The sequence below is a fragment of the Crocuta crocuta genome, unplaced genomic scaffold (genome assembly GCF_008692635.1).
Source record: "Crocuta crocuta isolate KB4526 unplaced genomic scaffold, BGI_CrCroc_1.0 scaffold186, whole genome shotgun sequence".
In the NCBI taxonomy this organism is placed as follows: Eukaryota; Metazoa; Chordata; class Mammalia; order Carnivora; family Hyaenidae; genus Crocuta; species Crocuta crocuta.
Genome location: NW_027551569.1, coordinates 4,503,092 through 4,528,618, shown reverse-complemented (window position 1 = coordinate 4,528,618; position 25,527 = coordinate 4,503,092). Strand labels below are relative to the sequence as shown.

General features: G+C 41.8%; 1 protein-coding gene across 1 annotated transcript; it reads right to left on the bottom strand.

Annotated features, from left to right (window-relative positions):
• Nucleotides 1-25,188, bottom strand: VIPAS39 (VPS33B interacting protein, apical-basolateral polarity regulator, spe-39 homolog). Its single transcript, XM_077750751.1, has 20 exons — nt 25,094-25,188; nt 20,956-21,048; nt 19,794-19,896; nt 18,223-18,369; nt 17,342-17,380; nt 16,931-16,995; nt 15,818-15,874; nt 14,301-14,393; nt 13,538-13,571; nt 12,932-13,034; nt 11,400-11,427; nt 8,408-8,481; nt 6,463-6,538; nt 5,880-6,014; nt 5,223-5,264; nt 4,801-4,890; nt 2,949-3,035; nt 2,270-2,359; nt 1,761-1,865; nt 1-1,025 (listed from the first exon to the last, which is right to left on the bottom strand). Exons 2-20 carry the CDS (start codon nt 21,046-21,048, stop codon nt 1,005-1,007), a joined length of 1,482 nt encoding a protein of 493 aa, XP_077606877.1. The 5' UTR covers nt 25,094-25,188; the 3' UTR covers nt 1-1,004.
• Nucleotides 25,189-25,527: the final 339 nt, after the last annotated feature.

Here is a 25,527-nt window from a genome sequence, read left to right as displayed (position 1 = left end):
TCAAGGAAGAAGCAGCTTTATTAGGGGTTGAGGCATGTCAAGGAGACCCAGTTCAGTCACAGAGAAGAGAGGCTGATATTGGTACAGGGCAAGGAGGCTAGCATTCCAGAATACACTCTTGAAAACCAAGCATGAAACTAAAACCTCCATCTTAACCGTCTGAAATGTTGCTGAGGTTAGCCCTGGTAAACCCTCTGGAAGCTCCTAGTGAAATAATGAGATTTGTGCATAAAGGAAGATCTCTCCAGCACTGCTGAATCTGAGCTCCATATAAGGTTATGGGTCTTGGGTGGGAGAAATAGAGGAAAAGATAATGGGAATGTCCTTATCTCCCACACAAGGCCATCGTGGTGTGCAGGTGAAAGAGGAACAACAAGTCTCGGACAGAGGCTAGACTGGGGTGGCAGGACGACACTGGCTGAAGAAACACAAGGTCTGGGCACTGTCTGTCTGGAGGACTCTGCAGTCTGGTGTGCAGGCACCTCCAACAGCTCCTGGCTACACAGGCATCCTTTCCTGGGGTCCCTTGGGAGAGAGCCATTTTGGTTCTATTCTGACTTCATTCAGAGCAGAACTGCCAATGTCCAGCACCAAGTCCAGGGTCATAATTAGCTGAGAGGAATGGAGTGGCCATCCTATGATCCCTGACCTCTTAGTCTAGGCTAGAGCAGTCATTTTTCCCAGACCAAGAGAGATCTTGCCCAATATGGGCCCAATCTAGAAATTATTCCCACCTTCACTTGAGCACCAGGTGGAGAGAATCTTTCTCATGAGTCAAAGCTTTAGATCTTGGCCCTTATAGATGATGATTCTTGGACAGAAGATCAGTCTGAAGCTGTCTGTGCCCAGGTGCTGGTTTCTGTCCTAAGAGTAGCAGGCGTTGCCTGTTGATGATGATGGGTCCAAAGCGATGCGATACTGTTATTCTCCCAACAAAGAGCACTCTCTACTTTAATAGGCAGGAAAGGAAGAAATGAGGCAGGTTTCAGAGTAGCTAATGCCACTTAGTTCTTCCATCGAATTTGCTGTGGAGAGAACAAACAATGATCAGTTTCCACTGACCCCTACAGAGAGGTAGGGGAATACAATAAAACAAGGCTAACAGCCTCGTAAAGTAAGAATAAGAAAAATGGAGGGGGAAGTTGAAAAATGTTTCTAATATGTGGGGGAGTTTGTTATTCAGAGATGAATTAAACAGCTCTTCTGTATCTTACAAGCCTGATTTAGGGCATTTATTCTGGCTCTGTCTTCCTCAGGACCGAGATTCACTAGCTTAAATGACCCCAGGGTAGGTTCCAAAATATCTAACAGGGAGCTAAGCTCTATGTTAACAAAAAGTTCAGTGATTTCATGCTATGAGAGATGAGTGTTGCCCCAATAGCTAAAAGCTGTTTCAGACACTTATTTCCAACCAGTAGGTCATACCTGGCCCCAGAAAACTATTGTGTGGATATTCTGTGTCTGTAGCAGTTGGTCCTGCAGTCCCTGGATGAGTACCTCCTACCTGCTGTGTTTAACGATTATCAGGGTACTACATGAAGTCTCAGCCCAAGGTCCCCAGATTAACCCTGGATCACCCCACATCTCAGAAGTAATTTCTGCCTTTCAAAGTAGCGCTTCAGACCCTCAGGCTCAGAGGCCCTTATACCCATGATGCTCAGCTAACAGTGACCCCATCTTGGCCTTGGGAATATATACTCGATGCTACTTTGGGGACCATCTCCTGGGACTGCTTGGAGGGGTAAACTGTAGCTGCTCACCGAGCTATTCAGAATGGCATCAATCTTCTCCTCTTCTGCAGATCCTTTATCCACTTTACTCCTGTATGCTAGCAACTGCTGACGGTCCTTCAGGTCCCGGCAGGTCTGTACCAACAAACAGTAATAAAACCTCCAAACAACCTTCTCCACGAGGGCCTTTTCTTCCTGCCACTCCCAACACTGGGCCAAGGTTGAAAGAGAGGCTGAGAGGCTACAGTGGGAGGACAGGGGGCCAGGCACCTACAGAATTTCTTACTGGAGAGCTCATGTGGCTGGATTCAGTTCTATGAATTCTTTGAATGCAACAAATTTATAAAAAAAGAGAGGTCAGTCAAAGGCTGGGAAAATAATATAGGAGAACAGGTCTCCAAACTAACTCTTGCCAGATCATTCTGTTTATTAAAGTCAAACTTAAAAGAGGTACCACAGGATCTAGGACAGAGAAGATCACAATTCCCCACTCTCCACTGAGGGTCTAACTCAGGGCTTCTCCTTTCTGAGAGACTCACATCAATGACGACATCATGGCACTTGAATTTGGTGGCTAAGTTCAACTTTGTGTCCACATCTTCCACCAGATTAACATACTCTTGTAATATCTATGGGAAGAGGTACTTCTGATTAATGATGTCCAGACCCATAAAACAAAGAGCTCCAAAAGATACACACAAAAAAATCCTGAAGAAGGCAAAAGAGTTCCATATCTGATGTCTACAGTTCCCACCATCAACCCTAGGACTAGTTCTGCAATGGGGAGTGAGGTGGACTCTATGCAGTATCTCCATGCTGGCCCAGGAGAGGCAGGAAGAGCACACTCCGCCTTACGCTATAGCCAGACATCCACGCCAGCAACGCATGTGCTCTAGATCTGATCTGGTGCTGTGCTCAGTGCTCCCTGATGTCCTTTTTCACTGAGCTCTCTTTTTGTATCACTTGAATAATATGTCAGTGCTCCACGTGAGCTAAGCACAGTAGATGCTCCTCAGAGAGGGGCAGTCTGGGATTCCTTCTAAAGGGCAGAGTAGAACTTCCCTCCCTGGCCGTTTCTATATCAAGATCCACTGCAGCTACTATACTGTCTTTAAGATAAGACTAGAGCAGGTCAAGTCTCCCATCATTGACCAGGAAGAGGCTAAAAGTTAGGTCTCCTAGAGGATCCTGTACCCAACTCTCTTTAGGAGTCATTACCTGGACAGGGGCACTGTTCTTGTGCAAAATTTCTACAACCCGATGGAAGCCAATGGGCGCTCTCTTCTTGGTGTAGCCTAGCCAGTTCTGAAAAGGAAAGATGGGGCAGCAGTAGCCAGGCAAGAAAGACTCAACACACTTTGTGACCATTCATTTTATGTTCAGACTAGAGTAACAGTGGTGAGTGTGGATGGGTGGGAGGTGGGAGATAGAGAAGTGAAGAGAAACGAGTTTTTCAGAAAAGTCAAGGAATTAAAGAGGATGGAAAAAGAGTAAGAGATAGGAAATAAGTTCTTGGATCTTCAGGCAGAAAAAAGTCTATGAAATATGGCTAAATCAAATAAGCAATTTATTTAACAATACTTGTAGTATGAACTTATCTGGGTAGAAAAAATCCTATATTCCGCATGTTTATATTCATATAAAGATGTTTGTAAATTTGTGAGGAGCAGTCTGAGAAACTACCCATCAAACTTTTAAGTGTTGTGTTGAGGACAGGACTGAGATAGGAGAAGGTAGACATTGGATGAGGAACTTCATGTTATTAGACTGTCAATGCTCTCATACAGTATTTCATTTTGACATGGACATGTATTGTTTTGGTAGTTAATTATATAAGTTTCATATATATATATACACATATATATGAGTTATATTAGCTAATGTACTAATCATATGGTAGTTAATGCAGCTAAATAACTAACAACAACCACCAAAAAAAGTGGAGTGGGGGGGGGCCCGGCTGGCTCAGTTGGTAGAGCATGCAGCTCTTGATCTTGGGGTCGTCAGTTTGAGCCCCACCCTGGGGTTGGAGACTACTTAATAAAATCTTAAAAAACAAAAATAAAAACAAACAGAACCACCTACTAACAAAGGAAAGAAACAGAAAAATTTCAAACCCATAGTAGAAAAAAACATATTTAAAATATAAACAAATAGACACATGACAACCAAAGTAATGTAAGATCCTTGATTGGATCCTGACAGCAAACACAAAAACAAAAAGCTTTAAAGAGTTAATATGAATACAGACTGTATATATGATAATATTAACGTTAAGGGCCACCTGGGTGGCTCAGTTGGTTAAGCATCCAACTCTTGATTTCAGCTCAGGTCATGATCTCACAGTTCGTGAGATCAAGGCCTCGCCTCCGTCAGAGCCTGCCTGGAATTCTCTCTCCCTATCTCTCTGCCCCTCCCCCTCTTTCTGCCACTCCATTTGCATTTTCCTTCCTTCTGTCTCAAAATAAATACACTTAAAAAAAATTAACATTAAATACCCTGAAATTGAGGGGCGCCTGGGTGGCTTAGTCGGTTGAGTGTCCGACTTTCGCTTAGGTCATGATCTCACGGTTCGTGGGTTCGAGCCCCGCGTCGGGCTCTGTGCTGACCGCCAGCTCAGAGCTCGGAGCCTATTTCAGAGTCTGTATCTCCCTCTCTCTCTGACCCTCCCCTGCTCATGCTGTCTCTCTCTCTCTCCTAGAAATAAATAAAAATATTAAAAAAAAAAAAATACCCTGAAATTGATAATATTGTGGTTATAAATGAAGTAAATGCTTAAATATTCAAGGCAAGTATCATGATGTCTGCAATTCATTTTTAAATGGTTCAGCAAAAGAAAAAAGAAAAGGCAGATATGGCAAAAATGTTAATAAACTACTAAAATAAGTAAAGACTATTAGTGTTTATCATACTACTCTTTCAACTTTTCTTTCAGTTTGACATTTTGGAAAATAAAAAGTTGGAGGAAAAATGTAAACCAGTAACTAGAACTTGAGCTTCCATGAGGCATGAGGTCACAAGACAGCAACTCTGAGGCCTCAGCAGCACCAGACGATTCCAGGGCACCCACCTTTGTGGTAAAGAGGGCATCTACATCATGCCAGGCCCGCAGCTTGGCGCGAGCAGCCAGGGCCGTCAGCACATACTGCTTGTCTGGGATCTAAAAAGCAGAGGCCAGGGGAATTAAGAGGGAGTAGAAATGCATCAGGGAGAATTCTAGAAAAGACAGGCAAAAATATGCCTTGGGGTTGATTCTGAAGCCTCTTAAAATGCACAAATCTCTCAAGTCATCAAGAACCTCCTCACCCCCATGCCCCAGCACCACCATTAAGCCATTCAGTTGCAATCTTCCTTCACTTCCCACAAACTCAGTCCTTTCCACCTTTAACCATGAATATAAAGGGACTTCCTGGACAAGGATACAAAGCAACATCCACCCCACAGAGTTACCCTTGAGACTACTTTACCCAACACTGACCAATTTATATCTACCTTAAATGTCTTCTTCAGGTTGACCGGACTGCTGAACGTCCCCTAGGATGAAAATGGAGAAGGAATTTTAGTGTTACTTACTTTCCCAAATACCACCCACTCTAACATTTTCTTTTCACATTTCACTCTGTAGATATTTATACACAGAAAATAATTTAAGAGAAGAACTCCATCAGGTCTAATTGGATATCACAACTTGGCTAAATGAGACTGGATTAATACATATGGTGTATTTCCCAATTTTATGTTAATCTTGTGACCATTATGCTCATTCCCACCTACGATCATTAAACTCGAATCTCTTCAAAAATAAAATTTCTTCAAGTACTCACAAATATTTAACACCCTGCTGCTCTTCTTTATACCATACCATTTTAAATTATGAACCTTTAAACAGGGACTGCTGTAGGACCCGCACTGGTGAGACAGAACGCGCTAGGCTAGCATGCCAGCTCACCGGAAGCCACACAAGCCCTTACAAACCTCTTTCCTTCTGGGCTCGCCCCCTTCTGATGGCCAGGAAAGCTTCCAAGGGGACTTCCAAGAACTATACACACCCATCGTTAAAGAGCACATGGAAATAACTGGCTTCAAAGTATATTCCTCTTGCTGCCCACTGCAAGTGTGTGGGGTCTTTCTTCCACACTTTGCCTGTACCTCAGCCTCCGTGTAATGGTAGAAGCAGGAGTAGAAAAGCGTAGTCACTAACGGCATGTTGAGGATAGAAGCTTTGCGGGGGTGCTTCCGGAAGATCTCAGTCTGTCCTGCTGATTCTAGGTGTCGATCATTTGCCTGTGGTGGAGCGAACCAAGTAAAAAAAAAAAAACAGTTTCCACAGAGTAGAGGCAGGAAAGAAACATTAAATACTACAGCAGTTGTGCTTCCCATCCTAGGAAAGAGGCAAAGAAGAGAAAAAGAAACTGCCCAGAATTGCCCAAGGGAGTTTAAAAACCATAAAATGATGACAGATCCATGTTGAATGGGGGAAGACTGGAGAAAGAAGGATGAAATGGGAATTCTGGGAGGAAGAGAAAATACTTCCAGGTTAACAGCAAGTGAGAAGGAAAAGGACTCCTGAGAACAATGGAGGGGAAAGGGCGATCACGTAAAGAGGAAATGAAAGGCTCTCACAGAATGTAGCAGGAAATGACACATATGGCAGAGCACAGAAGTCTCCTAGATGCTGAGGGACACTGAGCCCTGGCATTGAAGCAGAAAACATAAAGACAAGGGGTCTAACCTCAATAATGATCTGACGTTCCAGGAGGGTGTAATGGTCTTGAATATGTGTAGAATCTTCTGCTGAAAATGGCAAACTGGTAGAGAGCCAGATTAGTACCTTTCTCTACTAAAATAAGAAACAAACCTAACTAAACCAAAACACCACTGTAAGCACAAGAGGCTCACAGTGCTTCACAAAGCTGATCTCAATGCACCTTTAGAGCATCCCTGAAAGGCAAAGAGAGAAACAGGAAACAGAATAGACCTTTGACTAGGATTCTGTATTTAAGGTTTTGCCAAATCAGGAGGGATCCTGAGGAGCACCTGGCTGGCTCAGTTGGTAGAGCGTGTGACTCTTAATCTCAGGGTTGTGAGTTCAAGCTCCATGCTGGATGTAGAGATTACTTAAAAAACTAAAATCTTTAAAAAAAGAAAAAAGGGGTGGGGGCGCCTGGGTGGCTCAGTTGGTTAAGCGACTGACTTCGGCTCAGGTCATGATCTCACAGTCCGTGGATTTGAGTCCCGCGTCAGGCTCTGTGCTGACGGCTCAGAACCTGGAGCCTGCTTCAGATTCTTTGTCTCCCTCTCTCTCTGCCTCTCCCCTGCTCACTCTCTGTCTCTCAAAATAAAAAATAAAGACATAAAAATAAATAAATTTTAAAAAAAGAAAAAGGAAGGACCCTCAAAGTCCACAAAATATATGTAGTCATCAGTGGCTTTGCTGAGGAGTTAGAAACCTCACTGTGGGAGCTGGTGACGATGAGATACTGAGTGAGTGAGCCTAGCCAACTGCTCATCACCCACAACCCAGTGAAGCCCTGTGGTTTCTTATGCAGAGAGGTATGTACAATTAAATTACAAGGTAGGGTAGTATGTTTATTGATTGATAAAGATCTCAAAGATCTACACAAACATAAAGGGTTCCCATCTTCAACACTGCATTTTTACACATGAAAATGTTGAGGGACAGTGTCTTGCCTAAAAGTCATACATGGTAAGTCAAGAAATAAGGCCAGGAATAGAAGCCAGATTTTAAGCTTCCAATTCACAGATCTCCCCTTTAGAAAGTGCTGCCTTACTTCCATACTCCACTCACTCCTGGAAGAATTCTGAAACTCAGTTACACTATCCCAGAGAAGCCTGAGCCACAGGCAATTTTTGCAAGAGATAAAGGGAGACAGCAATAGGTTTCAGTTACTTCACTATTCCAACTTTTCTCCTTGTTCACCAGAGGCCACTATGACACAGCCCAGTATGTGATAATGCTCACATTAAGGATTGCACAAAGACATTTCTAAATGTGAAACCGGGCACTCTCATCCCATGAGGGACTAATACAACCATGAATTCTGAACGTGGGTTAAGGCCTACTGGGAAGACTCTATACCTGTCTTGAAAGACAGATGGAAGCAAGTTTCAGCTCAAGATAACAAAGCATTTTAAAGCAATGAAGGTTATCCAACAGTAACATAAGCCGCTTCCAAGAGCAGTGAGTGCTCACCACTAGAAGAATGTGTGGGACTGGCTTTACAGGGACTTATATCCTGGATGAACACCTACACTGGATCAGTGGTTCTTGTGCTTTGGGGTCTCAAGGACCAGCAACACTGACTTTTTATTTTAATATATAACATCATAAAAAAAATTCCAAATCATTTTACCACCAAAAAAAGGAGGGAGAGGAGGGGGAACAATTCCATAATAAAAGGCAGTCTTCAAAAAAAAATAAACTGTAGAAAACTCTTTATATTGCCTTTATTTTTCTCAATTTACTACTCATCAGTGAAAACTCTACTAGGGAATTCATACCTGAAGTCACTTCACTGAATGGGACCATCTTTAACGATGTTTATTTATATGACCTACTGTTGGGTTTTCCCTTGAACTACCTATCCACCCCTTAGTCTCTTCACTTCTCTATATAAGAATATTTATACTTAAAAACATTTCTCCCCCATACTTACCCAATGCACGTCTTAAGAAATTCTTTCCGTTTCTCGGGGTCCTGAATGTTCAAGTGCTCTCGATAATGAGACAGCTACAATTAAAAAAAAAAAAAAAAAAAGGCAGGCTTTGAGCTACTTTGTCTCCTTAGAAGGCTTAGTTAGTTATACCATTCTTAAAAACTAAATTCTTCATTATCAGATATTCCTCTGGGTGTGGATGGATATGGGGGTATGGAGAGAATAGTGATTCAAAATTGCTCTTCGAGGGTGCCAGGCTAGCTCGGTAAGCAGTACATGCAACTCTTAATCTCAGGGTTAGAGAGATTGCTTTAAAAAAAAAATCTTCAAAATCACTCTCTGGTTTATTTATAACTGCAATATCTAATATATAACCACTACCCACGTCTGGTTTACATTTACATTTAAATTAATTAAGTTAAATTAAGCAATTCAGATCCTTAGTTACAGTAGTCATTTTTGGAAGTGCACAAAAGCTACAAGTGAGTAGTGGCTACCATATCCAAGAGCACAGATACAGAATACTGCCATTATTGTAGGAAGCCCTACTGGACAGTGCTGGCCTATAATGAAGCACTGAGTAGTTAGTTGAGCACCTAGTTTTACTCCAAAGTTTAGCCTCACTATGTAACTAAAACCAGCTTTTGCTTCAACCTTAACCTTTTGAAAGGCCAAAGAGTTAAATGCTTACTTCAACATTAGTTTTGGCATCCTTGACCTTGTACACAATCAATGGAAGCATTATCCTGTAAATATCTAGTAATTAAACATCAGTAACACGAACAAGACATGTCATCTCATTCACTGTTGACACCTGAAGGCTCACATTCAAATACCATAGGTTCTACACAGAACTCTGAAAGACAATCTCCTCATGTGCTTTCTGTTTTGGAATTCTAAAAAAGGAACTAAAGATTAAATCCCTATTTGGGGCACCTGGGTGGCTCAGTCGGTTAAGTGTCTGACTTCAGCTCAGGTCATAATCTCACAATTCCTGAGTTCGAGCCTGGCATCAGGCTCTGGGGCTCTCTGCTGTCAGTACAGAGCCCACTTCGGATCCTCTGTCTCTTTCTCTGTCTCTCCCCTATTGCACGTGAGTACTCTCTCTCTAAAATAAACATTAAAAAATAAAAATAATTTAAAAAATCCCTACTTATTATTATAAGAGCTAATTGATGCAATAATTTATGATGGTTGTAAATGTTGTGATTTTATGTACAATTATTAAAAACTTTCCAAGAATTAAAAAATAAACAGATTAGGGGCACCTGTCTGGCTCAGTCAGTGGAGCATGCAACTCTTGATCTCAGGGTGTGAGTTTGAGCCCCACATTGGGTATAGAGATTACTTAAAAATATAATCTTTAAAAAAAAATTGACAGTTAATATGAATATTAAGAAAATAAACTGGCTTTAGGAAGGACAGCATATCCTTTTAGAAACAAGTATATAAAAATGTAAATGATAACATAAAATAGAATAATAGAGATTATGTCATGATCTAATCTTCATAAAATGTTTGGTATATAATCATTCCTAGTATTAAAGAAAGCAATCTTTGAGAGCTATAGTTAATTTTTATTGTTCAACTCCATTTGGCCTTAAGTCTTTCAGGAAAGACTTTCCACTCTGTGAGGAGAAACTGAAAGCAGACTATCATTAGCTTTGTCAATTCTCAAGTTTGTAAGGTTGGAAAGCTCCAAATTTATATACAACAGCATGCGTGTAAATCTGAATCTTCAATTCATATATAATAGAGAATAGGAAGAAAGTAAGAAAATTTTAGAGAAAAATGCATTACCCAAAGCACATTTATTTTCACTAATCAAACTTCAAATCAATGAATGCTGTATGAAGAAAATTCCTTACAGCTTCAAATCTATGAAGATTAGGGCCCTTTAGGTGGCTCAGTCGGTTTTTAAGCGTCCTACCTCAGCTGACATCCTGATTTCAAGGCTCATGAATTCAAGCCCCATGTTGGGCTCTGTGCTGACAGCTCAGAGCCTGGAGCTGCTTCAGATTCTGTGTCTCCCTCTCTCTACCCCTCCCCTGCTCATGCTGTCTCTCTCTCTGTCAAAAACAAATGAATATTTAAAAAAAATTTTTTTTAACCCACAACAACTCCACGGAAATTAAAAATGTAAACAAAGAGCTTTTCAAAATGATTGCTACACACTGCCAATCATTTTCAGATTAAGACTTTTTGAGATTGTTCCATGCCTTGAATATTAAGTACAAGTTCCTTTTGCAAAATATTACTGAAACATCTTCCTGAATTATATTCTGCTGCACAAAGAAGGTCAGCAAGATCATTAAGCATGCCAGCTGAATGTAAGCACAGATACCACCACAGGTGTGTGGTGCAGAGACAGAGGGACAATCCTGCCATGGACGTGCTGGGGAATTCTTACCCCTGCACTGTAACAGCAAACTTTTCAAAGTGCATCTCTACAATTTTAATAATATAATGAAACTTTTGGTACAATTTCAGATTTATTCTGGTGTTCCAGGAGTTTATTTTGTAATGGTGAAAATCTGCCAAAAATCAGCTTGAACACTCGGCCATTCAGCTCTTAGGCAAAATGTGTATTGGGTGCATCCCGGCTTGACCTATCTTCCTTCTTGACCTATATCTGCTTTCTTATCCCTCTTAACTCTCAACATATTCTAGTATTAGAAGCCAAAACCCAAAAGCTCCTACAAATCAGGAACTGAAAACAACCAGAAACTAAAAAACAAATTACAAATTGACCAGGCCAGTTTTTATTCATTTATTCAGAAGAGTATTTATTCAGAAGCCCAATCAAAAGAGCATATAAAAAGCAACAGTACATCATTTGGATTTAGTTTTCAGGCTTCTCAGTGCCTTTCTCTTCCGGATGCAATCAATACCAAAGGAAGGAAATTGTTAACTAGTCTGGGATCTTGGAGGCTGGGTTTTGGCTTAGATTTCTGTTAAACAGGTCCCCAACTGAAACAAAGGCCACACTTACCGCAAGCTCTTCTGTTCTATCTAGGAACCTGGGAAGAAGCAGAAGGGAGCAGGGCATTTTTATCTATTGATGTGTGGCAGTATAACCTCACAAAATAGGATGGCTGCTCTAGGAACAACACAATTCAAACTCATTTGCCTCCATAAGTGAAATAAGCCCTCCTCTTCTTAAAATTTCTACCAGCAACCTTTTGAAAACACATGGTGGATCAGGTATGATTGTTCCCCTGATCACTCTAGCTGAGCAAAAAGCAAGGACAAGAAGGCATTTGCAGGACAGTAATAACTTTGTAAGGTTAACAGGTCTGCTAGAAAGGCTCACAGTCTCCACAAAACCTTAGCCCATAGTAATCTTAAAGGTTTTTTGGGAAAGATTAAAGCCCTCTTCTCTGTCAGCACAATCTTGGAAACAGATTTTTTATATTGTTCTCTGTTGTTTTCATGTACAGTGTAGAGTGAGTTTTGCCTATCGCAAAGGTGGTAAGACCTTGGAGAACACAGACTTTGTCTTCTGATTCTTTCTGATTCTGAATGGACCACTGTAGCTAACATCACTACTTTGGCCTAGAGGAGATGCTTAATAAAGCCCTGTTGAGTGGGAAAGAAGGAAGGAAAGGAAGGAGGGAGAGAACAGCCTGCCACAACGAACATGTCTTCTGCAAACTCCTGGCTAACCATCTGTAATTTTTCCCCACCACAGTCTTTGGGACAGCTCATCACTGCACTGTGTTGCAGTCACTAGGTAACTGGAGTTACCATGGGCCAGATTATCAGCCTAAATAAAGGTTCTAACACCTTCCCTGACATTGAAGAAAGGACATAATATACATAATTTTAATCTAAGGGCAGGAAAGTCTCTACTGATTAGAATGAGATAGGGAAGGAAGGAAAGCATGGTAGAAGACATTCTCATGCCCCTGGCCACCAGCACATATACCTAGCTCTTGCCTCTCTACCTGTTAGAATCCTACCTAGTGTCAATTCCTAACCACTACCCTGTGGCTTTCCTTGGGTATCCTGACTAAATCTTGTATTTCCTTCTTCTGCTCTTCCACTATACTTCTCACTGGCATCACTGGGGACCAAACAATAAAAGATACCTTTATTCTGAGTCTTTTATAAAAAAATGCCTGAAAATATTAATAATACAGACTAGGTACTAAGCTAAGTGCTTTTCCTACACTAACTCTTTTAATCTTCACAATGACCTGCTGAGGTAGATATCATCATTTCCACTGTACAGGTTTGGAACTGATGCTTGGGGGAAGTTGGGCAACTTGCTCAAGGTCACTCTATGAATTAAGTGGTGTTGCCAGTATTCAATGCAGGTATGTTTGACTCCGGCGCCTCGTTCTTAACCACCTGCTACACTGTCACTTAATCACAGACTGAGGTGAATTATTAGTTATCCCATCACGTTTCAGTATCTTATCTAATAACAAAAAAAGGACAGTGTCTTTTCTCTTTGTAGCCTCCAGAGTGCTTTGAATAAAGTACTCAGTAAACTTTATAGACTAAATGATCAGTTCTTACCTGAAGAGGTCTAAAAGCAGCTTTTGATCCCCTATTTCTTTAAGGAAGTGAATGAGATGTCTCAAAGCAACCTGTCGCACCTCCAGCTCCCGGAAGAGGATCTCTGGCAGGCAGGAAATAGTTAGGTGGGGAAGATTAAAGCCTATTACTCAGCTGTGAAATTGGGTCTCCTGCCTCATACATTCCAAACACGTCCTCAGAGCCAATCACAAGCAAGGAACAGCTTTTAATGGTACCCATTCCTGTGGCTCAATCCCCCATCAATGCACTCCATGGTCCAGGGCAACTCTCAGCCATTCAGTCAGCCTTCAGTTCTCACCAACTCAACCAGCAGGCACCTAGCGTGAACTCTGAAGTCCTCAAATCAACACAGCCATCCATCTGTCTAGTAAAGAGGGACGCTTTAAAGTGAATGTAGTTATCACCCTACAGGATGAAAAACGACCCTCAGAGATGAGCTGGATACTCTGAAGTCTTAGGCCATCCCAGCTGTCTCAGAAACAGACTTCATGATGGTGAATTCTGGTAGGAGAGCCACAATGACATTCTCCCTTCAAATGTAGCAGATATCTTGTCGACTGAAGGTTTCTCTCAACCCATGCTCACCTTTGCTCAGTGTCCTCTTCAGAAAGATTAGAACCTAGAGGAAAAGAGAACAAAGAATAAATTACTCTGTGTAACTTTTCAAATACAAAGCCCTGCCCTGAACTCCTGATGTCTAGGAATGAGGTCAGTGACTCATTAGGCATCTTGGCAGATCCAGACAACAGATTTCTCTATGTGACAGGACAGGTGATGGACATTTGGAACTGAGCTGTGTCTCAGAGAAGTCCACCTGCCCATTCCCACCCAGGCATAAGACATCCACTCTGAGAGACTGCTTTCACACCTCTTCTCTCTCAAATTACTTTTTAGAAGCCAACCTGCTGCTTCCCGATTATAATCAAGAGTTCCACATACAATGCATGTCCCTGCCAGCTGAGCCTCAAAGCATGTATTACTGAGAATCCTACATTTTAAGAGGAATTGAGAGGACAGCTGGGTGGCTCAGTCAGTTATGTATCCAACTCTTGGTTTTGGTTCACAGTTTGTGAGTTCAAGTCGCGCAATAAGCTCTGCGCTCACAGTGCAGAGCCTGCTCCGGATTTTGTCTCACCCCCCCCCCCCCCTTCTATGCTCTCCTTCCCCTCTCTTAAAATAGACAAACAAACAAAAGCCATTTACTGCAAAAAATAAAGAAATAAACAAACAAATAAGAGAAATCTAGGATCTTTACAGACACTTAACCTAAAATGTTAAAAGTCCTATTCTGATTAGACTTTGAGAAAACAACAATCAAACAGACAACAAACAAAAGCCAGCAACTTACTGCAGTAATGACATTTCCATCGTGCATGCTTACTGCTTCCTCCAGGAGTTGTAGCTTGTCCTGTAAGGAGCGGAATCTTTCTAGTGAGCAGACCTGGCAAAATAAGAACAGAATTAACATGCAAGGAAGTCCTGATGTCCTGATGAAGTCTTGCCAAAGTCAATGGGTAAAGAGATCACCTATTCTCTTTTTAAGAAAGTATTAGTTTACATAAATAAAGTCTACCCTATTCAACTGTAGAATTCAGGGAGTTTGACAAATTCATAGAAAATTCCATGTAATTACTACCATAATCAAGATAGAGAACAACTCCATCACCCCAAAAAGCTCCTTTGTCAGCTCTGATGTCCACACCTGCCCCCCACCTCCATCCCTAGCCCCTCACAACCACTCATCTGTTTTCAGTCACTAAAGTTTTCCCTTTTCTAGGATTTCAGACACAGAATCACACAATATGTACTCTTTTACATCTGGCTTCCTTTATGCAATTTCACTTTTTTTTTTTTAAGTAGGCTCCATACCCAACATGGGGCTTGAATTCATGACCCTGAGATCTAGAGACACATGCTTGCTCTACTGACTGAGCCAGCCAGGTGCCCCTCAAGATCACACTGCTGAGATGAATCTATACGTTGTGGTGAGTACTACTAATTTATTCCTATTCACTGGTAAATTGTTTTCCATCATATGGACATATCACCATTTATCCATTTATCTCCTGAAGGATATTTGGGTTATTTCCACTTTGGGGGCTATTTTCAATGAACCTGTTAAAAATTTGTGTACAAGTCTTTATTTTATTTTTTTTATTTTTTTATTTTTTATTTATTTCTAGGAGAGAGAGAGAGACAGCGTGAGCAGGGGAGGGTCAGAGAGAGAGGGAGTCACAGACTGAAACAGGCTCCAGGCTCTAAGCTGGCAGTCAGCACAGAGCCCGACACGGGGCTCGAACCCACGAACCACGAGATCATGACCTAAGCGAAAGTCGGACGCTTAACCGACTAAGCCACCCAGGCGCCCCGTACAAGTCTTTGAACATAAGTTTTTGTTTACCTCAGATTGTAAACGTCTAGCAATGAAATTACGTTTATGTTGAAATTCTTAAGTGCCAGACTATTTTCCAGAGTAGTTTTAACATTTCCCCTTCTTGCTGTCAGTGTAGCAGAGTTCTGGCTCCTCCACAGCCTCGCAATGCTTGGTATGATCAATACTTTTAAATTTAGGCATTCTAGTGGCTATACAGTGGTAACTCACAGATTTAATTCACATTTTCTTGATAACTGTTAATGTGGAAGAACTTTTCCAGTGCTCTTTGGCTTTTCTCGTATCTTTTTTTGACATAGCTGGTTAAATCTTGCACCAAGTCTTTCACGGAGTTGTTTATCTTCTTACTGAAGACAATCATTGTTCTTTATATATTCTCGATAAAAATCCTTTATAATGTATGTATTTTGAAAACATTTTCTCCCAGCCATGGTGCTCTTTTCCCCCAAGAGTTCTCTCTCCAGTGGCCTTACCTTGCCCTTCCGAAGGCGTCGCACCGTGTCACTGGGGCTCCAGTCATTGCTGTAATCCTGGAATATTAGCAACACACGAATCTCAGGAAGTTAAGGGATCAGCATTATCAGTGCGCCAGCTCCTCACTTAAAACTCGTATCTTTATTCCCTAATGGGAAATATTTTGTGGGAGGGAATGGATAAAAAAAAAANAAAGAAAAAAAAAAAAAAAAAAAAAAAAATGAAGAATGGGGTGGTCTTTTTGTGAGTTTCTGAAGAAATCAGAACAGGGAAATATAGATGAATGGATCAACAAGAAGATGTGGTTTATCTATACCATGGAATACTACATGGCAATGAGAAACAATGAAATCTGGCCATGTGTAGCAACATGGATGGACCTTGAGGGTGTTATGCTGAGCGAAATAAGTCAGGCAGAGAAGGACAAATATCATATGTTTGCACGTATAGGAGGATTAGGAGGAACTTGACGGAGGAACAAGGGGGAGAAGAAGGGCGGAAATGGTGGGGGAAAGGGAGAGAAGCAAACCATGAGAGACTTTTGAATGCNAAAAAAAAAAAAAAAAAACAAAAAACAGGGAAATATAGGCAAGAAGAGCTGGATCAAAAACAGAAAGAACCAACCAACAAAACCATCACCCTATGCCTACCGGTTCAGGATTCCACCCCCTAGATAGAATTAGTCACATTTTGGGATTCTAATTAATGGCTATGTAGACAGAAGGAAAGAAGGAGACATGTTTCTCTTCTGATCTTATGATATACTTTCTTCCTTATGAATCAATTTACTTTATGTGCTTCTTGGGAACACTAGCTCCACCAAGCTTCTAGACCACAGCAATCGAAAGTTTCAAAATACAGCCTTCAAAGGGCAGTATAATGGATACGGGAAGTGTGCTAGGACAGAGTGAGGAAACAGACTGTGAGTCCCACTTCCACCACTTAATAGCTGTGAAACCCAAGGCAAGCCCTGATATTTAGAAATCCAGTTTTCTTCTCTACAAAAAAGTTAAAAGTAATAGCTGCTCAATACATTCAGGTCAAGCAAGGTAATGTATGTCAAACACTCTGCACCGCGTAAAGTGTCACACCAGTGTTAAGATAGAACTTACCCTGTACTCCCCCTTAGGTCTGCCCAGCTCTGGAGCATAGCTTTTGGCGGGTGTGTCCGACAGAGCTGGAAAAAATAGGCAGCTGATTCAGAAGGACACCATCTTCATGTCATTCCCCTCCTCTACTGCTTCCTTCTCATATGCATTTTTTTGACTTATGAGGTCCCAAGGCATCTTTATGGCCCAAAGTAGATCTCAGCTCCTCCCCAGAGACAGCATCCCTAGAAGTCACCCCTTGCCCCTAAAGCCAGATCTTGACCTCCTTACTCAAAATCAGAAAGTGTCTCTAATAATGGTGGTAGACTCAGAAAAAATTTCATCTAGTTACCACCTGTTCCCATGACCCCGCAGACTGTACCCCATCTCAGAAACATCTCGCCTAAAACTCCAGAGCAGAGGGTCAATGCTTACCATCAGAAAGGGACTGGAAACTTCCAGGTCTAGTTCTCCCTGGAAGTAAAGAACATATAAGGAGAGAAGTCAATAGTTCCAACCAGAGTCATTTCACTTGGCTAAGGATGCAGTATGTATAGAACGTTTTTTATACAATGTGGGAACTCAAGGCTTAAAACAAACCTCCATTCAACTTCAGAAATTTGAGGTGCCATGGAAAACAAAGTCAGGGAGAAAATTTTTTTTTAATTGTGGTAAAATATATATGAGATAAACATTCTCTACCATTCTTAAATGCAGTTTGGTAGCACTAAGTACATTCACACGGGACAACCATCACCACTCTCCATCTCTAGGACTTTCTCATCATCCCAAACTAAGACTCTGTACCCATGAGACAACAACTCCCCATTCCTCCTCACCTCCAGCCCCTGGTCACCACTATTTTACAGTCTTGATGAATCAAACTATAAAAGGTATTTTATAGAAATGGAATCATACAGTATTTGTCCTTGTATGTCAGGCTTACTTTTTTTTAAGGAACTGCCACACTGTCTTCCACAGTGGTTAGACCATTTTATATCCCCACCAGGAGTGGACAAGGGTTCCCAACAGCAATGCACAGGGGCAGGCAGGGATCCTGACCTACGTAAATTTCTTCAGTAGCTGCCACAGAGCTAATGTCAGTTTTGTACATGATGTTCCTGAAACCCAGCCCAATGCCTCTGAATGTCTCTCTTCTCCCACTTCTAATCCCTAACTGCCAGTTCCAAAGATAATTCTTTATCCTTCAGTCATCTTTTTCTTCAAGAGTAAACGAAAATTATAAACTGAGTGCTTTTTTTTTTCTTTTGGAAAAGAGAGGAGGGCCCCCTAGCCCTTGAACGATCACTCTTTACCTCTAAAAAAGCTGCTCAGGGAGTAGGTAGAAGTAGGTTTGGGTAGTTGTGCATAGGAAGAGAAACTGTTTCGACTCTTGAGCTGTTCACGACCCTCCTGGTTTGACCCACTGTTACCAGCAGTCTCTTTGATGGACCATGAGATACCTGTGAGACAGTAAGAACTAAATCAGTGATTCTCATCCAAAATAATCCTTGACATACAGCATGCTGATAAGTACTAAAAGTTTTTCACCAGAGGCCCCGGTCTGTTATTGACATGGACTTAAAAAATTGAAGTAGGGGGAAAGGATAAAAATCAAATCGACTCATCAACAGAAAAAGGAGAAAGAAAATTAACAAATGGATCACAGGAAAGGAAATTCAAATGGCTATAAACGATGCTCAAACTTACTCTTAATAGGAGAATTACACAAAGTAAAAGTGCACTGAGATACCACTGGCCCCTGTAAGATTGGCAAAGACCCAGAGTGCGATAATACCCTGTGTTGGCAAGGCTGTGGGGAAACAGGGAGACTCAAACATCGCTGATGGGGGCACACTGGTGCATCCCCTGTGGAGAACAATTTGGCAATATCTAACCCATGCGGATGCAAATACCCTCTGCCAGTGATTTCACTAGAGAATTGATCTTCCACATACTCATACATGGGCAGAAAACAAGGTTATTGATAGCAGTATAAACAATAAAAGATTGGACACAATCTAAAATTCATCAAAAGTGGACAGGTTAAACAAATTATGGTAAATCCATACAATGTAATACGATGCTGCTGTTTTAAGAGAGACGAGAAACTTCTTTATGTACTGATATGGAACGATCTCCAAGCTATATTGTCAAGTGAAAAGAGCAGGGTATAAAGCATGCTACCGTTGGTGTAAAAGAGGGAATAAGAATATACATATTCCTATATGCATTTCCAAATGTAAAAAGAATCTTTAGTTGAACACACAGGAAGCAAACCACAGCAGTGTTTTGGGATAGCAGGGACTGAGAATAGTAGATGCATGATGTGTGGGAGGGAAACTTTTCACTGTGTGCCTAAAATACTTTAAAGTGTGATATTTCCTATATTAAAAAAAATTTAATATTTTCAAAAATCAGATGGACCCTGCAAGAGTGTTAAGTGGTATTATAAAACAGCTAGACGGTGAGACTTGGTGTCTAAGGAAGTCAGTCCTGCCGGCCAGTTAGGAGCAAGTAAGCCAGCACCCCCAAATACGGCTGCATATTAGAAGCACTTAAGGTACCTATTACAAATTAAGACACCCACCCCCGAGACCTACTAAATCAAAGTCTCTGGAGTGAAGCCTAGGAATGTAACTTTAACAAGCACTCCGAAATAGCCAGCGAAGCATTATCCCTAAGATAGCAGACCTAGACAGCCATATGGGAACTACTGCTATTTTGTCAAGTATCCTCCGAGGTTAAATTTCCAAATGTATGCTCATCTGAAAATAGTCTACCCTCATTCCCCTTCCTGACAAGCACTGAGGGGACAACAAATGGAGGCTTCATTAGTGACAAGAACCCTGAATCTCAATCCCCTCCTATAGCCTCTTCTACTTACTTCCCACCGGCTCCCCACTCCAGCTGACTCTCTCCAGGTCATCGTCATCATCGTCATCCACGAAGTCTCGAAGACTATTCACTGCTCTCTTGGATTCCTTTAACTGCAGAGGGACATAAGGCAGGGCACTCAGGCAAGCAGTATCTCCTACCTAGCTCCTTGACAACCAAGGCAGCTGAGCAACTGGAACTTACAGATGGACAACACTTTCACCCTTTGCAATCTAGCCTGCCAGATATCTGCCAGGAAAACAAATTGTTCTTTAGCCAACACTGTGGTCCAGTGGCAAGAGTTAGAAGGAATCAAAGCTGCTTTTAAGTTCTAATCATGGGGCACCTGGCTGGCTCAGTCAGTTCCGACTCTTGATTTCAGCTCAGGTCATGATCTCACAGTTCATGGGATCCAGCCCCATGTCAGGCGGTGCACTTACAGTGCAGAGTCTGCTTGGGATTCTCTCTCTCCTTCTCTCTTTCTGCCCTGCCCTAGAGCACATGCACGGACTCTCTCAACCTCTCTCTCTCAAAATAAATAAATAAACTTAAAACCCAAAACTCTTGGGACACCTGGGTGGCTCAGTTGGTTGAGCATCTGACTTGAGTCAGGTCATGATCTCACAGTCTGTGGGTTCGAGCCCTGCATTGGGCTCCCTGCTGAGTCAGTGTGGAGCCCGCTTCAGATCCTATATGCCCCTCTCTGTCTGCCCCCCACAAATAAACATTAAAAAAAAACTCTTTAAAAAAAAAAAGTTCTAATCATATTTCCTGGCATTGACTTACTGTGTAAACCTGAGTGAGTTTATCCTTCTCTCCAAAAATAAATGTTTCCCCATTTGTAAAATAGATGCAATAAAGACAACTTTCAATCCAGTTCATTGTTCAAAAATAACAACTATACCACATGATGTAAGACTTGGGGTTCTGAAGGAAAAAAGAAACTGAAAGGAATAAATCACCTTAAGAATAAAAGAAAGAGGGCAGAAAGTTGAGTTTTACAATCTTTCTGGCTCTTTTCTATGAAGATATTTCTAAAGGTCTGACCCAAAACATTTCTGGGACTAATGAAGACATGGTCAAAACCCAGGTTACCAAGGATACAAGGAGAAAGAATTTGAGTGGCACTGCGGAGGTGGTATGATCTGCAGCAATTGCTCATGAAAACCCACCTGTGAGAGTTCATCATCTTCATCATCAAAGGTGAAAGCCTTGAACTTGGAGCTATTCCAGTACTCCTCCTCATCACCTTTTGTCCGATTCATCTGTTGTGAGAGTAAGACAGATACATGTCTCTTCCTGAATTGCTTCCCACAGAGCTCCAAAAGCTTTAGTTTCCTTCACTACAAACTCTCCCTCCCAGCCCACACCCCAGTAATTGGGGGATGTTTAAAAGAATTAGATAAAGTAAATACTGAATCTGCCACATAAAATCAGATCTTTGGGTCTCCAGCTGATCAAATCATACTTTTGATCCTCTAATNGACTTATTTTGCTAAGCATAACAACCTCAAGGTCCATCCATGTTGCTACACATGGCCAGATTTCATTGGTTCTCATTGCCATGTAGTTTTCCATGGTATAGATAAACCACATCTTCTTGATCCATTCGTCCATTGATGGACACTTAGGCTCTTTCCATGTTTTAGCAATTGTTGAGAGTTCTGCTATGAACACTGGGGTACATGTGCTCCTATGCATCAGCATTTCTGCCTAGAATACGTATGTTGTTCAAGGTACTCTTCCAGGTGCTGTGAGGGATATTTAAAAATGCAAGATATGGGCACCGGGGTGGCTGAGTCGGTTAAGCGTCCAACTTTGGCTCAGGTCATGATCTCATGCTTCGTGAGTTTGAGCCCAGCATCGGGCTCTGTGCTGACAGCTCAGAGCCTGGAGCCTGCTTCAGATTCTGTGTCTCCCTCTCTCTCTGCCCCCTCCTGTTCGCACTCTGTCTCTGTCTCTCAAAAATAAACATTAAAAAAAAAAGTGGAAGACACAGTCCCCTTCTGAAGGACCATACAACAGAGCTGGGGTATTCAGCATAGATGTGTATAAAGGTAACAGTACAAGACAGGCAAGTGTTATAAGAATGTATCCCAAATTGCATCCCAAATTTTGCTGAATACACAAGATCAAAATATCAATAAAACCGGGGTGCCTGCGTGGCTCAGTCAGTTAAGTGCCCAACTTCGGCTCAGGTCATGATCTCAAGGTTTGTGAGTTCGAGCCCCACATGGGGCTCTGCACTGACAGTGTGGAGCCTGCTTGGATCCTGTCTCCCTCTCTCTCTGCTCCTCCCCTGCTCACTCTCCCCTCTCTCTCAAAAATATACATTTAAAAGATTAAAGAAAAGGTATCTACAAAACAGATAAAAATTGCATTCCTGTATTCAACATATATCTAATACTGAGTGCCATCTTTGAGGCACTATTCTGGGCTCTGGGAATACTACAGTGAATAAAACTGGCCCTTGCTCTCGTATATGCTTGCCAAATGTCAGAAGAAAGAAAGCAAAGATTAAACGAAGCAGAATTATCCTGCCTGTATCTTCAAATTATGATTAACTTATCGACAAGTATTGGCCAAAATTTGGGAACTGAGGGCATGGCTAAGAAAATATATAAAGAAGCAGTCAAAATACCACAAGTCCCTCTTATCACTATTCTAAAATTAGATTTCACTTTGAAAAAAATTATCAATGTAAACTGGACAGAGTGAAAACTGGTTTAAACTAAGAAACAGTGGAGTGCCTGGGTGGCTCAGTTGGTTAAGTGACTCTTGACTTCAGCTCAGGTCATGATCTCACAGTTTCTGGGATTGAGCCCCATGTAGGGCTTAGCGCTAATAGCAAATAGCCAGATTAGGATTCTATCTCTCCTGTCTCTACCCTTCTGCCTGCTCATGCATGCTCTCTCAAAATAAATATTTTTTTAAAATACCAGGAAACACTAAGACAGAGTAACCAAAACTCCAAAAGCAACAAAAAGAACTCTAAAGGCTACACAGGATTAAATTCTAAAGAATTAATTTGCTTTTCTTTTTATTTCAATGGTATCTTTCACAACAGAAGCTTGACCTACACTCATCACGGCAGCCTTGTTGAAGCTTCTGATGGCCCTTAACATACTCTACAGATATTCCTTGATTTACAATGGGGTTAACATCCTGATAAACCAAACCTAAGTTGAAAATATCCTAAGTTGAAAACGCTGAACATCGTGGCTTAGCCTAGCCTACCTTCAACATGCTTAGAACACTTATATTAGCCTACAGTTGGGCAAGATTATCTAACGCAAGGCCTATTTTATAATATAGTGTTAAATATCTCGTGTAATTTATCAACTACTGTACTGAAAGTGAAAAACCAGAATGGCTGTGTGGATGCAAAACAGTTTAATGTACCAGTTGTCCAGTCTTGTGATCATGTGGCTGGCGGGGCGCTGTAGCTCCCTTCCCACTGCCCAGCATCACAAGAGTATAGGGTGTATATTGCCAGCCCAGGAAAAGATCCATATTCAAAATTCATACTATGGCTTCTACTGGATGTGTATCACTTTCACATCATCAAAAAGCTGAAAAATCCTAAGTCAAACCACTGTAAGCCAGGAAATCATCTGTACTCTCACTTCCTGACTATTGTGTTTTCAGGGGGTATAGGGATTGCAAAGGTGCAGTGGGAATTTTCTAATGTCTGATTCCTTCCCATGGCAGACATCACTAGTCAATTGCTACTGAACCCAGATGTAACTTAAAAATTCTTTTGTACATGTAAAGCCAAATAAAAAAGCTGACAGATGTAATGAAATCATCCTTCAAGATGGTACCAGCACAGGCTCTATAGTAAGCAGCCTTGAATTCAAATCTTGGTTTCCCAATTCCGAGCAAACTGGGTAAATAGTTTTACTTCTAAGACTTGGAGAAAATGCTATCCTACCTCACAGGACTGCAGTGAAGAAGAAATAGGACTCAGGGAACACCTAGCAGAAAGTAAATACTAAAGAGCAGTTCTTCTTAGTACAGGATATTTTACTGACACCTTTCCATCTTGGTTCCTCATCTGTAAATTGGGTGTAACAGACCCCTAGCTTGTAAAATGCTTTCATACATGTGGAGTACTTAGTGTCTGACACAAAATTAATGCTCAGTATTAATTTGTATTAATAAAGCATCATGGTACTTAGAAAAAGCTAAAAAGAAAACACTTTTAAGCAATCCTAAAGATGAAAAAAATTAGACACTAGTGACCATCACCAACAATGAAGGTGCACATAGAGCATGTAAATGTCCCTGGCACACATGCCAACTTAACAGAGCACTCCCATGCTCACAACATCTCTGTAAGGTAGGCCTGGCAGATTCTACCTCTATCTCACTGATGAGGAAGATGAGGCACAAAAGAATTAGGTACCAAAACCACTTTGCTAATTGCTTCTTTAATCCAGGTTTTCTGCCTCCTCTCATGCATGGTTCTTCTGTTTTACTCTAGGGAAAACAAGGGCAGTAAAGAAATATCTCTAAATACCTACAGATAAGCACAGAATGTGTCTAACACACCCAATAATCCACCAGAGGGTTTCTGGAATCGTTTTTAACCATGCAACCGCAGGGGATACTTGACACCAATTTGTACTTCTAGCCAAATCAAAACCTAAATTTACTTGCCAAGTAAAGAGATAATGATAAAGACTTAATGGCTCTAGAAGTTGCAGCAACCACGTACAATTTTAACAGTGACTGGAAAAGGTGCTTCAACATGATTTCAAACACAGCAGAGGTTTGTCCCTATCGTCACCGGTTTACTGAGAGCCCACAAGACAGGGAAGCAAATCCGAGGTACAAGACAAAGGAAGGACAACAGGCATCAGCAAAAAAAAAAAAAAAAAAAAATCCACAACCAACTCGCTCCCTGCCTCAGGACATTTCAGAAACCAGCTACCGAGAAGTTAGCTTCAGATTCAATTATCATCTTCTGAGCCAGGCTCCCACATGTGAGGCTATGAACGGAGACCGAGAAATGTGGGTTAACCTAGGAACACTCTACAAGCGGCATGTCCAGGAAGCCACGCATCTACTGCAGTCGCCAGAGCCCGGCGGATCGCTGGCGGACTAAACGCTCTTTCAAAATCAAATGTCGAGGCTCACTCACAGCCCCAACCTCGAGGGTACTCGGGCTCGCAGCGTACTCGGTCGCTCCGACTGGAAGAGTCGGGCCTGGAGGTCTAGGGACGCCTCAGAGAATAAGGGGGAAAGGACATGTTTGCAGAGAGACTACACCAGATACGCGGCCCAAACGGATTGGGACACCCTCACCTCTTCCACACCGAGCCCACCCTTTCAGGACAGCGTCAGACTCTTCCGCCGCTGGACCACCCTTTCTAGTCAGGCTAAGCGGCAGAGAAAATGGGCGGAAGCGAACAGTCGCTGGGTGGGGCGGAAGGGGGAGCGTGAGTAAAGAAAGGGGTCGCAGGGTATGCTGGAAGTTGTAGTTTTCCCGCCTTTGCCGTTGAGCACTGTCCGGAGGTGCCATAGAGCATCTTGACTACAATTCCCAGAACTTCTAGCGCTTATACCTAAGTCGTTTCCTTTACTTTTAGCGCGACCTTCCGCGGTTATCCAGCAGGTTACTCAACAAGACTACAATTCCCATGAGGCTCAGCAGGGCCAATGCAGAAACTCGGGAAACAATGAGACGTGTTCTTTGTGGTCTTAAGGGTGATGAATGGCCGTGTGAGCGGTTGCTTTTC

Excerpts from the sequence above, each read along its gene's own strand:
- VIPAS39 (XM_077750751.1), bottom strand. The coding sequence starts at position 21,048 with ATGAATCGGACAAAAGGTGATGAGGAGGAGTACTGGAATAGCTCCAAG. Across the intron at positions 18,370-19,793 it reads GAGTGGGGAGCCGGTGGGAA|GTATCTCATGGTCCATCAAA; the intron begins GTAAGTAGAAGA and ends ACTGTCTCACAG. Across the intron at positions 3,036-4,800 it reads ATGCCCTCTTTACCACAAAG|AACTGGCTAGGCTACACCAA; the intron begins GTGGGTGCCCTG and ends TTTCCTTTTCAG.